The sequence below is a fragment of the Pseudopodoces humilis genome, chromosome 3, assembly GCF_049639895.1.
Source record: "Pseudopodoces humilis isolate 2021_Gansu_Grassland_sample_001 chromosome 3, ASM4963989v1, whole genome shotgun sequence".
NCBI lineage: Eukaryota > Metazoa > Chordata > Aves > Passeriformes > Paridae > Pseudopodoces > Pseudopodoces humilis.
The window spans coordinates 70,287,082-70,304,620 of record NC_142202.1 but is presented as its reverse complement, the minus strand read 5'-3'; the positions used below and the strand labels follow the sequence as shown (position 1 = coordinate 70,304,620).

General features: G+C 41.4%; 1 protein-coding gene across 2 annotated transcripts in view; it reads right to left on the bottom strand.

Annotated features, from left to right (window-relative positions):
• Window positions 1-10,092: 10,092 nt before the first annotated feature.
• PDSS2 (decaprenyl diphosphate synthase subunit 2) overlaps window positions 10,093-17,539 on the bottom strand; it is a 111,821-nt gene continuing 104,374 nt past the window's right edge. For both annotated transcript variants that reach the window (XM_014248332.2, XM_014248333.2), the window contains one exon: window positions 10,093-12,890. In XM_014248332.2, coding sequence (XP_014103807.2) covers window positions 12,732-12,890 — 159 coding nt within the window. In that variant the 3' untranslated portion in view covers window positions 10,093-12,731. The remainder of the gene's footprint in view (window positions 12,891-17,539) is intronic.

Below are 17,539 nucleotides of genomic sequence, written 5' to 3'. Positions count from 1 at the left end.
AAAAATCCTCACCATTTCAGATTTTTGGCGCTTTCTTTAGAAGCAGTTCCCTAAAATTTTGTTATTCCACTTATGTCGCTCTTCTAAATTTAGTATTTGGGACTTTTGGTATGTTTACAGTGTCATATTCCATGAATAATCCTAACAGATAATAGTTTGTTGATTTTAACTTTGACTGCTCCTTTTATTATTGCTGTTGATAGACAGCTGTTAAAAGGAGCCCTTAAAAGCGGAAACCACCAGCATTGTAACTCCACCGATGAATCACTCCAACGAAAGATACATTTATGAACAAGACAAGTGTTCTGCAGTTAGCGCATCGTTCTCTCTTTGGAGATAATGAGCACTTCTCGCGAACTTTTCTGAGCCTGTTAGCGCTATGAACACGGAAGTTTACAGTATGGTTTGTCCCCTTCCTTTATTGTAAGGATAATTGAGGCTTTTCTTAAAGGGTACCGTTTTTAACACCTGGCCCAGCTGCTAAGTACTGCTAGTTCTCAGCTGGATTTTACTTGAATGCTTTACTTAGTGAGACTAAGGAAAGGCAACCATAAGGCGAGAGCAAGCCAGTGGAATCCCAAACTCAAATTCAGAGCCCTTGAGAAAATACCTTGCCAGTTTGAACTCCACCTCATTTCTGCTCTATAGTGCTGGCCTGAGGCGTTGTAGCTACTAGGGACTCAAGCCCAGGAGGAGACCTGAAGGGCCTCAGCTAAGCATAAAGTAGCATGAGCATATTGTTGCAATAACAGTATTCAATGGAAAGGGAGCGAGCCAAGTTGTCTCCAGGCAATGCAGGTAGCAAGCTTAGATTGGCTTCCCAGCCAGACAAGTCCCATTTCTTTTCACCATTTGAACTTGTGCTACACACGTCATTTATTCCAATGTTCCATCTTCCCCCCACTTTGTGCCTTTGGCTCAAAAGCCACTCTGTGAGACTGCGGCAATCTCTGAAAAATTCCAGGTCGCCGGGGAGGGGAGTAGTGGTGCTCTAGCAAGAGAACTCTTCAGTAAAAAAATCACCACTGCTTTTGAATACGATGGGCCATTACTGAGTTGACCAAACTGCAGCGAGACTTCAGTCAGGCCACCACCAACACCGATATGCTCAGAAGCTCAGGGAAGCTGAAAGCACTGTCGGCACATGTATGGAGCTCTCTAAGGGTGGACTACGGGAGCTCTTTAAACCTTTACTTGTAGAAACTCTAACGTGCCAGCCCTCTCTGGAAAATGCCTTCTCTGAGTTAGTTCAAAGGATCTAGTCAACTAGAGATTCCCCTGGGCAGGGGTGAGGAACCACGGTGGCTGGCAGAGAGGTGGCAGAGCTGGCAGCACTCCTCCCTAAGCTGGGACTCAGAACAGCTCCGTGTGCCTGGTGCTGGGTATGACGACAAGGAGCAGAAGAATGAACCAAGAATGAACCTAAATTTAGAAGCGTTTTTGCTTCCTATGCTGCAAACATTTGGGATAAGCAAGAATCCAGCTTGAAACCTTCAACAAGGCTTCTTTAGTTTAGATCTTTGCAACAACCTACAGCACTCAGTAGGAAGAGATGTGGCAGGAGATGTCAAAAGCGCTTTAAGCAGGAACTAATTTTGGCAATTTCATTCCATGAAAAGTATTGCTATGGTACTAGTACATCGTCTATCACTTCGCCACATCTTGAAACTAGGCCACCTTGGAGCCAGACACAAGAGTCACGGAGGCCAGAAAAAAAGGAGATGAGAAACAGTGGGGTGTGGAGCCAGGTCCTCGAAACTTAGATACATTTTATGTTAAAACTCTAATCGGAAAGCAAGCCCCTTGTGCAAAAAGACAAGCCCACACCGGTAACCAGACTTCTTTCTGCTGCTCTTGGGCTGACTTTCAGTGATTCCTGCGTTGCTGGCCACGCTGTGTGTGCAGCAGGCAGGGGAGGTGCCCCCTTTTGCAAGGCAGCCCAGAGCCAAGCGGCTGTTTTCTGCAATACAGTGAGATTTCCTAACCTGAGTGTGCTACCAGCCTTTGCTGGAAGGGTGCTTATCCCTGGGACAGCCAAGTGGATGGAGTCTCATATTTCCTGCGGGTTCCTCCGGGCTGGCTCAGGCTCAGCAGGGCTGGATGGAACGGGCAGGATTGCCCTCTAGAGGGACGTCAGGGGGTCCGCGGGTACCCGGCTGGACCCGCACCTCCAGCGGTGACAGGAGTCAGGCACTGACTCACCCAGATCGGGCAGATACTTAAATCAGGCAGCTTAGAATTCAACTTAAATTATTTAGGCATGTATTTGATAAAAATAAACTTCAAAGAGACTGAATATATCAGGGAGAAAAAAAGAAAATAAAAAAAATAGAAAGAATGCAGGTTCCAAAATCTTCTGTCTTGAATTATTGAATTAAATTATGAATTGTCTTGAATACCATTAAAAATCAGTCCAATTATCTCATCTGATTTGCACTAAAATGTGTTCTGCAATTAAAAGTTTATTAAAAAAAATATTTAATAGCAAATAAAGCAGCTTGATAACAAACTTTGTATACCTCCATGCTCTTCACAGCCAGTCTGACTGAAAGGACATGTATGGACACATTGGACAGGAACATTTGGAACCTGTGTTGGCCCACAGGCAACAATACTGAACAAGTAACATGCTGTGGGCAATATCCATACATTGCTGCAACCCAGGCAGAGATGAACAGTGGCAGACATCTGAACTTTATTTATATTTTTAAACTTCCTGTGGCTGCAAGCAATGTTGGAGGGTTCTGCCAGCAAAATACTACATTAGTCGGGAAACACTGGTTTAGACTGCCAGTAAATATAATTGCCTTCTTTTTTTTATTTTTTTTTTTCCTCAAGAAACAGAATTGTTACATGATACTCTGTTGTTTTTTTGTTGGTTTTTTTTTAGTTTTATAGCAACACTGCTTCTTGTTCTTAGATACAACGATAGATGCCACTGGAAACTTCAAAATTTGCTGTTTAGCTAAACTTCACAGAGATGGGCAAGATGTGTAATTGTGTTGCTTGCTGAATCAAGGATATCAAAACAGAGAGAATATAAATGGCATCTTTGGATTTTAAAAATGAGTTGGTTCATCTCCAAGTGCATGTGGGTTGGAAATCTTAAGAGTTTAGCTCACAGAGAAAAAGTTTCAAAAAATGAACACTCATTATAAGAAAACCCTTTTCTAGTCTGAAGTAGCACCAGAGCATACTGGCAAGACAGCAGATATGTAACACTTGAGCACCAAAGGAAGAAGAATTTTATATAAAAGCTTAAAATAAAAATCAGATCAAAGCCGAAGTGGAAGAGTAGAACAGAAATGTAAAGGAGCTTCAAGAATAGAGTAACTCAACCCAGTGGGCAACCTAAATTCTCCTTCTGTGCTGCAGCAGTTTACTTAGACATCAGTTGCATCTATAACTGTTTAAAAACTGACAAATCTGAGCAACTTCACTCTTGGAAGCATAAGCCTCTTTTAATCTCTTGGCAATGAAATTGCAGTTCTCTTTACTCTATGTTAGTTCAGCCAAGAACTGTGCCATTGTGCGCTATTTCACAGCTTTGCATTTAAAAAGAAGTAATGCTCTCTTAATGCACAGTCATCCTATTATCGACACCATAACTAACTCTGAACGATCAAACATTTATCCCATAAAGGTCTGTTTGCCAAGTTCTGTTTTACAGCCAGAAGAGGTAAATACAGCCTGGAATGCCCTTTCTCCTAAAGACGTCCACATCTTCCAATCAAGTGCAAACAGCACACTCTGCTTTGTGTGCTCAACACTTAGTTCCATATCTTGCCCATAGTATGGAAAAGGATATTTTGCACCAGTTGCATAGTCTCATACCTCACTTTGTTCAAATGTAAGTTCAAATGTTTGCAACAATAGTAGAAAAAAGAATTGTGAAGCAATGTAGAAAACTAGGTCTCTTTGAGAACTCAGTTGGATGACTTAGCTTTTGGTTCATTTTTTTTGGTTGTGTTTTTGTTTTGTTATTTTTTTTTTTGTCTGTAAACATCTGTTTCTCTTAAATCAGAGAAGCAATATTCAGATTGTAGAATTCCTCTTTGTTTCAGGTCCCAAAACTGAAAGAGCCTTTCTAGGTTTTTTGAGGTCCAGCTGCTTCTGTCATGGCCAACATGTTATACAGCCCTTTTTTACAAAAAAACCCTCACTGTCTTAGAAGCAGCTAGGGATCTTCCCTTCTCAGTCTTTAGCCTCACTGCTGTTGGGAAGCTACTCCTGCACCTTGCTTTTTGGGTGGATAGGAATCTTCTCTTCTGAATTTGCGTTGACATGGATCTTTGGCTCACGGCTACTCAATGCCCTAATCCACCTAGTTAGAACCCATCTAATATAACCTAGTCATACCCTACAGCAGTGCCTTTGAGAACAATCATGAATGTAAGAGGTGAATGCATTTTATCCAACAGGAATTTCCCTTTGATATTGGTGAAAATTCAATATGGACTGAATTTTTCATAAAAAGTGTAGGCGTGGGGACCTGGGTTTACAAGAAGAAAAAACCCACCTGCTTAGTGGTTATTACTACAATAGAATGTGATTGAAAGCAATTACTTTTCATAAAAGTTTACATAATAAATACTTCTAATCATTAATAATGTGACCACTTTTAGCAGCAGCAGCCATCTTTAAGAAATACTAGATGTTTAAATCCTGTTCATTTTCTGCAAAGATAGCATATTCCATCTAAAATCCATGTATATTGCTTGCAGTCTTACATAATGTGAGCAGAGGTAGGGACATCCACAGTTTTTATACTTTGGATATAAATAAAATTGTTTGATTAAAAATAAATCTTACTAATACAGACTTTTTTTCTGTAATGTTCTCCTGCTAAACCCATTTTTATGAAAATAATGATTCAAGCAACTAAGTGTAATTGTAGAAAATTATTGCTAGTGATTTGCATATGAAATACACACCTTTTACAGCTTCTAGTAGCATTGTTCAACGAGCTTATAAATAGTACAGCTGAAATGCTGCAAACAGAAAACAGTTTTCGATGGGCACATGCTATGAATGAAGAAATGTTCAGACACAATGTGCAACTTGGAGAGCTTTCATCAAAACTAGCCAAGAGGGAAAAATGCCTCATTTCCTAACCATGCTGTGTTTCGGATAAGCTGGTCACATAGAAAAACCATCACACTCCTCTGCAGAGAGTAAAGCTTTTTAAAATAAGGGTTCATATTTTTTTCTGGGGGGGAAAAAAGCTAACCTAATCTACTGGTACTTGCTGAGATTTTTCTAATGGTTTCTGCATAACATTTAATTTCTAGAATTTGACATTTAATAACTGCTAAGATTTGAACGCTGCAATTGAGGCCAGTTGTTTGCTGTAGTAATTGAAAGCATAGAAAAGTGTTGTTTTAAGATATTGGTTTTGTTGCAAGTAAAATACTCACTTTTGTGTACAATTTTAAAACTAAAAATGATGAGCATTGCTCTAATAATAAAGCAGAGTATTTTCAGTATTTGATATTTGGGGCAAGGGGTGAACGGTGGAAGACAAAGTGGAATAAGGTAAAGAAGGATGTGTCAAAGTAAGATTTTTTAATAATATTGCTGCAAAATTGCAGTTCTTCTGCACAATATATCAAAATAAGCCTCAAATGGAATTTAATATAAAAATTTCTTAAAAACCAGATAAATCGGAGAGCTACTGTTTTAGTTATCTGTGGGACACCTGCCTGTCACTATTAGCCAAGAGGAATGAATGTTCTTGCATGATGCGATCCCTCTTTTCTCCTGCAGACAGATTTGCAGTTTCACCGTGTGAAGTCGATAGAACACTGCTTTCCAGTTTAGTAGGTAAACCATCTTGTTGCTCTTTCTATTTTGGAGAAAAAGGTTGTCTTTCCTCAAGAGACACACACTGACTAAAGCATTTTGCAAATAGGCATGAATTTAAGTCAACTTCACGCACTGCAGAGAAGGAATCTCCTACACAGGGGGGAGCCCGAGCATTCTCCGGCTGCTGTCGGGGCTGGCAACACGGCAGCAACGCCGGGAGCTGCGGGCAGAGTCACGCACAAGTGCAAGTGCATGAAGGGCTGGAAAAGGTGACTGCACGAGGCTTTGGTGTATCAATGCCAATTTGTTTGTCACCCTCTTCTCTCCTTCACAACTCAGAGCAAGCTCTGTACTTTATCTTTTTGTTTATTTTAAAGGAATTTGCTGTAAGAATTTTAGTTTAATGGCCACTTTCTCCTAGCTTTCGAAAAACCAGGCTTAGCCTAAGAGAGAAACACGTGAATGCTAATTATGTAAATAATTAATGCATTTTAGGGATTGGTTTCCAAAAGGTGAAAAAGAAAGCATAATTTAATTCAAAGACCTTCAGAACAGATGACTTTCAGTACTGGAAATATTCTTTCCTTTGAACTACTTTGAGAGACTGAAAAGCTTTAGCTCTTTATTTTTTGTAAGACACTGTGCAGGTAAAAGACTTTGAAGACTACAAAGAATAAAAAAAGTTTGATGCCTCACTCTTCTTTGAGATTGAAGTAGCTGACAAGAGTAGTGACAGCCAGTGCTCTGACCCAGAAGCCACTTCCTTGACAAATCTGCAGCATGGCACAGTTGCCCGAGTTAGCCTTTTGTGCTGGGAAGAAAAAGCCACGGGAAGATCTCATCTGCAGGTGTACCCCTGAGAACACTGGTCTGGCATCCTTAGCACCGCTTGGGGCAAGAAGCACTCCCCAGCAGCTCCAGAGAATGCTTCCTTAATGTTTCCATTAAGCCAAAAAAGAGTTTTTCAATCTTTTAGCTACTTCTGTCAAGTTCAACACTTAGTCAAATATGGGCCACATGTGCATTCTTTCTTGCCAATAAGGCAATGCACATGGAGGGTTAGATTAAAAGAAGCACAGCCAGCTAATCAGGTGTGCCAGGCCACCAAATCCATGCAGTCAAATAAACCTGGTAATCCCTTTCCTTATCCTGGCCAGAGGCAGGGCCCCTCAATTCCTGGATGGTGTATTCATTACCTAATCCTTTTTCTGCTAACCAGAAGTTCCATACTGGAGTCAAAGGCAGTATCAGTCCTTCTGCACTGTCTGGGGAACTGCTCAGTAGCAACCAGAGTTGTAGTTCTCCTGCCATTTTTGGCCAAATTCCTTGCAATTCACATACCCCAGCTTCCACATCTGAGGCATCCCACTGCCCCACGCTCCCCTCATGGTAATGCAGACAGAACCACAGGATGGCACACAAATGTGCACATGGTACCCTCCCCCCTGAGCAGAAAACAGCTCCCTTGTCAGCCTAGGTGGTGGCTGGTAGGGAGGAGGAGGAGGACACACGGTTTTTGAATAGCTGGAGCTGTTGGGACTGTCTCTCCCCAGCTGAGGCACAGGCCTGCAGGGGTGGGTGGGAGAGAGATTCTCTTCGAATTGCTGGAGCAGACTGGCCAATCTACCCACAGCTGGGGCCTTGATGTCTGGCCAAGTCACGAGCACCAGGTGCTGGCATACAATGACTGTGCTCCATAGAAACTTCCACTGCATGGAGCACAGGCACTGGATTTCATCTGGGTCTTTAGCTGTCTGGTTGTTATGCAGGCTGCTGTAGATCACCTCTACCACTGCTAATTCCCTCAGAGACTGCATACTCTCAGTGGTTGTCCACTCTTGCCTTAATACTTTAAAAACCTTCTTCAAGGGGATATTTCCTCACACTCAACACAAGCTGCCTCCAGAAGCTGCCAATTTTTGCTCTTTTTGTTGATGCCCCATTCCCTTGTGAGGGGTCCCAGCTGCTGGGCTTCCTTGCTCTCTGATTCCTGACTGTTGGCTCCAGTACCAGAGCACTGCAGCAGCCAGCTGATAATTAGCTCACCAGGTTGATGGCTGTAATATTTATGTGTATCTTGCAGCTTACTCGGGGATAAGGAGATGGTGATTTCTGCCTTGCTCATTTCTGTCTCTTTCCCCTCCGTTCTTGTGCCTGTTCTGCTGCACAACAGGCTGCCTCTCCAAATCCTCCTCCTGTTCCCTCTGTGGAGAAGCTTTCTCCCTGACTAATTGACTTCTGCCTCTGTCATTTCTTCATAACTGTAGGGGGTTACTCAGGGGTAACTGATAGAGTTGAGAGGTGTGTGTCTGGCTTAGTCATGGTGCTTTTTGTGTGTCTTCAGACACAGAGACCACCTCTGCCCTCTAAGGGTGCTGAAGAGTTCTTGGCAGAGTTAGGCCAGGCTCAGCACAGTGTGAGAAGTTGTGTCCCTTTAGCACAGCCAGGGCAGCTGTGACAGCACAGCCTTTTCTCAAGTGTACTGCCACTTTTTCAGGATTCTGCACTTGTTTGGCAGTCAGGTCCCACACCATCAGAGGTAAAAACTGTTCCAGATACCTTGCCATCCACGACCACACAACCCCAGGACATATCCCCATGTGATATTCCTAAATACTCTGTTAATCCTAGGAAAAGCTGGATACAGATTCTTAAGACACACTGATGTGAACGTTCTGATTACCCAGGAGCGTTCAAAATATTGAAGAGACATTGTAACAAGGTGGAAAACAATTACCTTGCTGGAGGTGAAGGGGAAGGTGCTGTTGCTTCCTCCACAAACTGTCTCTCAGAGGAAAAGGGAGAAAAGGTGTAATTGTTAATTATCTCCACGAGATGGTTCCCAAAGTACTGGGACAGCAGCAACGCAGAGCCCAAATACCAGATTAGGCTCAGGGCCAGTGCTTTTATCATAGTTCTCCAAGGGAAAATACAAGCAAGTGCTACACAGCACAGCAAACTGCAGAAGACAGACCCAGCCTCCAACAAGCTCTCAAATTGTCATGTTTAATCTTGAGCATGACAGGGAGTGAGAAAGGGAACAAATAAACCTGCATCGAGAGTAAGTCAACATCAGAACCAGCAATAGCTAAACAGCATAAAAGGTTCCCTCTAGCACACTCTGATAAAACATTGTATTATCTTGAGCCCTATGTGTTCCATCCTGGGTACCAAAAATAATTGTGTTGCATGGCAGCTAAGCACCTCAGAGCTGCTCAGTCTGTGCCCCTCACCATGGGATGTACTGTGGGTTTTTAGTTCTGTATAGACAAAGGATGGACACAGTCCCTCATAGAGGTGTTTTCTGGGCTGAGATGAAGCACATCTGGGCTTAGACATGCCCAGCCAGGTTTGATGGTACATCCCATCCTGTGTGGCCAGCACAGAGGAACAGAGAGCAGCATTCCTCTCTATCCAGCTGAGGCAGTGTGAGGCCAGAGGCAAGCAAAAAAACATCCTTGCATTTGCATGACTTGCTCCTTTACTAAAATATTGAATGTGCAAAATTATTCAAAGACTGTTTACAATCAGGTGAGTGGGATCTGAAGAGTATAAAGGTAGTATACGAAAAGTGCCTTATGATTAAAGCCTATTGGTAGGCTTTTAATTCCCTTGGTATTTGCTGGTGTTTCAGCTCAATGAGCATGAGTGGGGCCAAGGAGACTCTCAGACCAAAAGAGAAAGAGCTTTTTACTGAACTACTTCTGTTCCTGGAACAATTTAAGGCTACAATCCTAAAGGTCAAAAATATTGTGGGAAACTGAAATTGATGCCACCACTAAAAGACACAATTTTAGTAGATCCTTCTAAAATCCCTAACCACTAACAAATAGGTATCTCCACACTCAACCCTAGAGAAGGGCAACACTGAGAAAATTTGTGGGTTGAGTTAAAGACAGTTTAATAGATAAAAGGGGGAAAAAAATGAAAACAAAACCATGAAAAACAAGCAAGGAGAAAATAATCACTACCAGTCAACTGATGCCCAGACAGTCCCCAAGCAACCGACCCCTGGAACATTCCCCCCTCTCCATCCCCAGTTTTAATTGCTGAGCATGATCTTGTACAGCAGACTACCTCTGAGGTCAGCTGTCCCATCTGTGCCCCCTTGAACCCCTTGCCCACAACCAACTCCTCACTGGCTTTTGGAGTGAGGAGCAGAGAAAGCCTTGGCACCGTGCAAGCATTGCTGAGCACGGCGGGTGAGCAATGCTGTTTTAGTTACACATCCAAAATACAGGACTGTATAGGATACTATGAAGAAAATTAACTCCATCACAAGTGGGATGCAGTAGATCAGAATAACTTTTTTATTTTAATTTGATTTAAAAAGCAGCTGGGACCTTGTCCTGCATTTTGTGCGTCTGTGGAACAGTGCAGCAATTCCATACTGGTGATAAGTTCAGAGGAGCAGGCACCAGGAATGTCTCATTGAGTAGCTGGGTGACTGAAGTAAACAGTGAGGATGCTTTCCTCAGACCACAGGCCTCCCTCTCCCTGACCTACTTTAGAGGTAGGTGGGGACAAAGGAACCAAGGAGACAAAAATAAGACCATGACCAGAACAGCCCTAAGGTTACACATTGCTCAGAAACTGTATGAGGTGTGAGGAGTACATTAGTACACAGCAAAGACTAATACACCCAGAGTCTGACAGGTACAATACTTCACTTGTAGTTTATCTGGAGGATACAAGACAACAAAAATTTCTGAAGAATTACAGTCAAATACCTTAAATGTAAGATTTCTTGATAATATTGATAAGGGACAATTCACATTGTTTGTTTGGTATTTGGTATTTTTTTAAATTAAGGTTGAATTATTTAACAGCAATCAGAACACTCTGGTGATAAAAATACAAAAAAGAAAGTAATTAATTTTTAGTGATTCCCCTTTATTGATAACAAGTACAAATAAAAACTTGTACTTGTGTGAAAAAATAAGAGAGGTGTACATAGTTTTGCAGTATGTTTGGGATTTCTTTCACACAGCTGAGGTGAAGTGACTCAGAACAGCTCCAGCAACCCAAGTTTTTGTAGCCCTAAATCATTATGAACCAATTAACATAGACATAAGACAAAGAAAGATGATGAATGGCTCTTACTTTATGTAACATGTAAAAACAAGAGCCAAAGAAAGCTGAAATATGACTCTGGTTGAACTTAGGTAGTTCTTTCTAGCACGTTTTTTATTAGAAGAACTTCAGGGAACTTCATGGGTAAGTGCCTGGAATAAACCATTCTTCTCAGTGCTCCTCTTCTGTCTTCAGCCATCCTGCTGCAGTAACAACAGTAACTCAGGGAGAAGTGCCAGAGTCTTGGGAAAAGATGCAAGGGCGGGCAAGAGAAAAAATGCAAGTAAGAAGGAGTCTGGTGTTGAACCCGTTCTCCAGAACAAAGTGAGTCCTGAGTTCTGGATGCTGTTCCTAAACAAAGATTGTGACTCAAGGCTGCTTATTATACATAAAATATCATGGTATAATGTGGGCAGAATGTACACAGAATATTATGTACATTACACAGGATGTATTTTCAGTATATTTTTAGAGGATAGAGTTTTTATTTATATTTTGCATTTGGTGGAATGCAACACGCTGATCTATGACAAACAAGCTGTGTGACGAGGAGGGAGTGCAGGGGGAAAAGGAGGGAGGAGAGAATTTAACAGAAATAACTCCACTTAGTGTTTGAGTGAGGGATGTAATGAAATCTGTTTGCTGTGCTAGCTGTCTCCAGATTGGGCTGTAATTACACCACAGAAGGAAGAAAGGTAGCTGAGTCTCAATCTAGATCATTTATGTAAACTCAGCCTTCTTGTCAACGGCATTCTCAGATTGCAGGCGTGCAAACCACAAAAATCATCTCCTATGAACAAAACAGAGACGGTCTCAAATTGCAGGCTTCTGATACACCTTATAAGCTGTCTGTAATTGGACCTGAAAATCCAACACACTGAGGTTCAAAACTTCTCCAGTATTTTCTGCATTTTATTCAGTGCAGTGACTACTCACAGAGGAGCATTCCTGCTTCCTTTCTGCCAAAGGCTGATGTCTAGCCTTACAAATTAACATTTATTTGGCTTAAATTAACACAAGTGTCAAAAACATAGGAAATTCTTTTGTGTAAGACACTGTTGAAGCAAACTGCTGGATCTGAGGGAGGGATATTCCCTCCTCCAGAAGACTTGGAAAAACCTCATTCTTTGACCCAGAGCAACATTTTACATAGGCACAGTATAAACTCCAGGCACTCAGTTCCCTTAACAGAGCCAAATTAATATTTGATTAAATATTTTAAAGCTCCTACTTACCATGCTTGACACATTTTCTCAGCAAGTTTCTCAAATACTACACTCATTAGGCACAGGGTAATTTTACATTTGAGTACATAAAAAGAGTGTGAGGAGACATAACTGCGTGCAGAGAGGGATTTCCCCCCATTAATTCCCCAAACTGCCCTTCCCCTTGGATAAGGGGATGTTAATTCCTGGCTTCGGTAGCTCACTCTCTCTGGGCAGGTTTGAGCGGGTTTCTTGTGACACCTGGATCTTCACGCCCTTCCATCCATCCCTCCCTCCCTCTATCCCTCCCTCTGGCAGGAAAACCACCGGCCTCCGCCCTGGCGCCGTCCCCACTGGTGCCCAATCAATACTGACTTATTTCCTGTCCATTTGCTGAGGTCACGGAAACGGGACTCATTAATTATTTCTACCGGTGCAGCCTCAAGTGCGCTTCTGGCACGACAAGTGAAAACCGTCTGTGACCTTTTTTCTTTCCTCTCCATAATTTTGCTGGTGGGGACGGCGGCAGCAAGTGCATTTTCCTCTGCAGGGACGGGAGGAGGTGACCAGAGGTGTGAGGCAGCACTGGTGTCCCCGCTGGGTTGCTTCCACCTGTGGAGGGAGGGGTGCTCCTCCCGGAGCGGCAGGTCAGGGAAACCTGGTCACGGCATAGACAATGTTGGCCAAGGCGTCCCTGGCCTCCGATGGAGGGAATTGCTCCAGGGCTGCCAGTGCTCTGTTTCCGTGGCAGCGGCAGAGGTCGATGGCAGAAGTCACACCTTTGCCAGCCTTGATCGCTTCCTGCAGCTGTTGGAAAACACAGGCACATCGGTGGGGGGCGGTTTTCAGCCATGCACAATTATATCTTGGAGCACAGAGGCTTCCACCACCTCTTCCCGAGGTAAGGGCAAAGCCAAAGCCATCAGACAAAGCCCTTAAACCCTCTCAGCTGCTCTGTTTAGCTCCCCACTACAGCAAAACTGTGTGTAATGTAATTACACCACCCATTACTTCATCACCTGAAAGATGCTGGCTCTCCAAAGGACACACTTAAAAAAAATATATATCTATATATTTAAATATCTGAACATTTCATACCTCAGCCACTGTCTGAGAGCTTTTGTTCAGAACTGGCAAACCAGCCATTCACTCACACTCCTGTTTTATGCAGTGAAAACTGGATTTTACGAATACCCGTTCCACCCCCTGCTTTCGGAAACCAGCATAGGACAACACAGATGGAATGACTGTATTTTGTAATAGGGGTTTCTATTTATAGACCATGTGATTACATTGGTCACAGTGGACAAAAGCAAATTTTGTCAGTAAAATGTGGTAAACTACCATACTGAACTCATGCAAATTCCATCTTATCAGTAAGGCTACCGAATTTGACAAAGGCTTGGTGATACACCATATGAGAAAGAAAATACTTTCATGGTATAACCAACACTTCACAGAAAGTTGCTGGAAAGATTTGGCACCTAAAAAACTTGGGTAAATGATGGGTTAAATTTCTTATGAAATAATACAAACAAAATTGACAAAATAAAACTTGTTATTTTTACCCATACCTGAACTTAGCAGAAGCTCTAAACAGCTTTTATTAAGGGCTTTTTTATTTTTAATTAATTTTTTAACAGCATCATGAGATTGTCATGAAAGACCATTACATTTTCTGCTCTAAAATACAGATGTTCCCAGACCAACTCCAGCCTGATGCCTGAGTCTGGAAACAAAGGCCAGGTGGATATTTGGGATTTGATTTTTCCAAAAGCCTTACAGCATTTCACAATCTTTAACACGCCCCACATGGCTTTCACAACTGTCTTACATCACTGCACCAGTCTTTTAAAAAAACATCTTTTCTTGGATACAGTGACCTCCAGTAACAAACTATACAGGGTTTCCTAAGTCATGTTTTTCATCAATACACAGGTCAGTGCCCAAATTATTATTATTATTCAAAAAATACATCAGTATGACCTTACCTATCCAGTAAGTTTAAATCACACACACATACACACACATATATATATGTATGTATATATCTTAAAAGAAAAAAATCCTAGATATGACCAAATTGTAAGTCACCCACTTCCTATACATACTTGCATTCATACAGAATGAATGATGCTTCTTATCTGAGAGTGGATTCATTATCTGTATTTAAAGATGAAATTAGCTGAAAGCATATTACAGCACTTGAGTGTTCAAGTCCCAGTTCATAAAAATTTTATTCTCCTCTTCAGTTGGAATCTTCCTGCACTGTGTGCTGGAAAGGAACTTGCCCTGAGGCATAAATGCATCACATAGCTAATTCAACATGTCTTCTAATGAGTGGAAATCAGACATATTTCAAGGGCTCTGCAGCAAAGGTGAGGACAGGTGAGATGAGGTACTCTAGCAGTGTGCAAAGGTGGCCCTTCCTCTTCTTTGAGACACAACCTTGTGGGACAGTAGAACCCACACATCTTGAAGCAAACTCTGCTGATTCGCTAAAGCTTATGAAAAAGGATTAGCATAACTTCTAGTACTCACGAAGTATGTCCTGGGATGTAAACAGAAAAGAAAATAGCTCCTAGAAGGTCTTAAATTCGTCCAAAGCCAGAGAAGCTTAGCTTAGGCATATATGTGCTCACATATATGTACCATGACTTAGTTGAAAGAACAGACTCTGGAATGGGGGAGAATCCTAACACAAGGACACACAATCCATTTACACGCCTGTCTTGTGTAAGCCCTCAGACACATGCACTGCTTTGAAGCTAATACAATCGCAAAGCCCGTGTCAAACTATAGGCAGAGGAACCGCTACACAAAAATCAGACTAATCCGCTGTTGAATGCTTCCCAGCGAAGTTCAAGGAATGTCAAAATGGAAAATAGCTGCTTATATGGCAAGCTTTTCAGTTAAGAGATCATCCTACATAATGAACAATTTATAGCCCTCAAAAACTTACCTGTTTTATATTCCACCTGCAGAAGCAGCTGGTCAACTCAAATAAGCATATGCAGGGGCAAAGCAGTCTGAACTAACCAGAGTGCATACTACCTCTGTTTCAGCAGGGGTTGTAAAAGGGAAAAAAAAAAAGTAAAAACTTGGATTTTTGTAGTGGGATAGTTCTTAAAGAAATACAAGAAATAACTCTATAACAAACCAGGCTTCAGCAGCCCCCCTGTATGCAAAAGCCCCCTAATTTAAGACTTCAGTTGTACTTTTGTTTACATTACAGTTGTATTTTCAGACTCTCTCAAATTTTGAGCTTCAATAATTTTATGTAATGAACTTCACAAACTAAGGACACAGGAAAAAAAAATGTATCCAGTATAGATGCACTATTTTAAAATCTGGACAGGACCAGCTAATTTTTGCAGCAAATGAACAGAAAAGCAAAATTAACTGCTTTTATTTTTTACCTTATAAACTTTATTTAAGGTGCCTCATTAATTTCTTCTAAATATAAGAATCTGCTCTTTTAGTCTGTACTTATATGGCATATTTAATTTTGTGCATATTTTCACTTATAGGAACAATTTAATCCACACAACCTTCTTCAGAATGATATTCAGTAATTAAAACTGAACACAAGTCAAAACACAGATTGCTTAGCTACACTTTTCTCCAGTTGAACTGCTAGATATGCTGGAATACTGCATTTTTACTTTTAAGCTTTTGTTCAGACCATTGGCATTAAAACCTTACCTCATTCTAGAAGTGCCAAGACTCTGAAAAAATCACCAACTGGGTTTTGGTTATTTAAATTCAGCTTAAAGAATAGTCTTGCAATAGCACAGCCAAGATGAGGCTCAGATGAGACGCGATCTCCTCCACAACGTATCTGCACTGTTTCGCAATCCGTGCCCTTGTAGATACTCAAAACTTAACTGAGCAAACCCATAGTGGCTCTGCTTTGAGAGGCTGGACCAGACATCCCCCACAGGTCCCTTCCAACTCCCATTACTGTATGATTCTGTGAATGGTTTAAAGTACCGTGTTTCTCAGTCTGTTTTAAAAAGGCGAAGAGAGGATTTCTCATCTGCACCACAGAAGTGAAGGATTTGCCTTTCAGACCAACTGCTCTGGATTGCCGCTGGACAGAACAGCTGGGCTGAGGGCAGCAAGAGGTCAAAGAGGAAAGCTAGAAACTGCTGGATTTTGGAGACTGAAGAACTAAAGGAGTCAAAAACTAAGCAGGTGTTCAAGAACAAAGTCAACTAATTTCAGATCTTCTCTGCTGAGACATTTCTGCTTCATGAGCCAAAGGAAAGAAGACTCACACTGTGCTACCTGTAGGAAGCAATGAATCGGGGGCAGGGTGGAGTGGGTGGGAACTCACTGAATATGTGGTAAATATTTTGCCTATAATAGATTTTATATGCAATGAGAGAAAGAGAGCACTGAAATTCTTTTTTTTTTTTCCACAGTCCATTCTAAGATTAATTATTTCAGTGGTAAAATATCAAAAGTAACTTCAGATTTTTTTGATGTTGTTTCAGAAGGACGATCCTAAACCAGATAATTTGTTATCTACTGAAATCTTTGAATATCATGCATTCTCTGATCCTGAAGTGAGCTAAAACATTCTATGTTTCTGAAGTGCATAGTACTTGCTGAAACAAAAAGAAACCCCAAAACTCAAAATATAAATGGATCTGCGGCTGAGTGATGGAATGATGCTCAAAATATCCACAAGTGTTCTGCACTGGCTTTCTTAAATTTGTTTTCCCTTTTGTGGGAACAGCATGCTTAATAAGCACTGGTGTTTCAGACTGCTGAAATGTTATCCTTATAAAAGTATCAACTGATTTCATAGGTAGTAGATCAATTTTGTCAATGTTTTCCTTTGTTTTCTAAAGAAGTACTCTGGAACGTTTCAGCATCCATTCTTGTGGTTGGACATAGGTTTGAGCTCTTCCTTCTCAAAAAACCTTGGAAACTCACTTATTTGCATCACTTCATAGCATCATAGGATTTAAACTTTTTTTTTAAAAAAAATTTTTGTTGGCTATATGCAGCACGATATGCCAGCTGAAACTGGGGCAGTATGAAATATCAAATATTTTCTGAGAAACTTTTTGTGTACAAAAGGTAAAGAAATGCATTTTCAAAGGGCCTAAATGCCCTGCAGAAGCCTCCATTAGTAGAATTTATTTTCTTTATTCATCTGACAAAAAGAAAAATTTTCTTTTAACTTCAAACTGAAACCCACACTATATATAGGATGAGACCAAATGTGAGGAGGGTGGTCCCCAACAGGAGAGGAAAGATGGCCTGCTTACAGGGAGCACTGCTGTTACACAGCTCTTACAATACTCTGCCAAAACACGACAAGCCATCCTGAGACACTGATTGATTGCACAGATTATTTATTATTTTACAAGGGGCACCAAAGCCTTTCTATGTCTTTCACAATGAACTTAACAAGACCCACTAGCTTTTAAATCTAAACAATG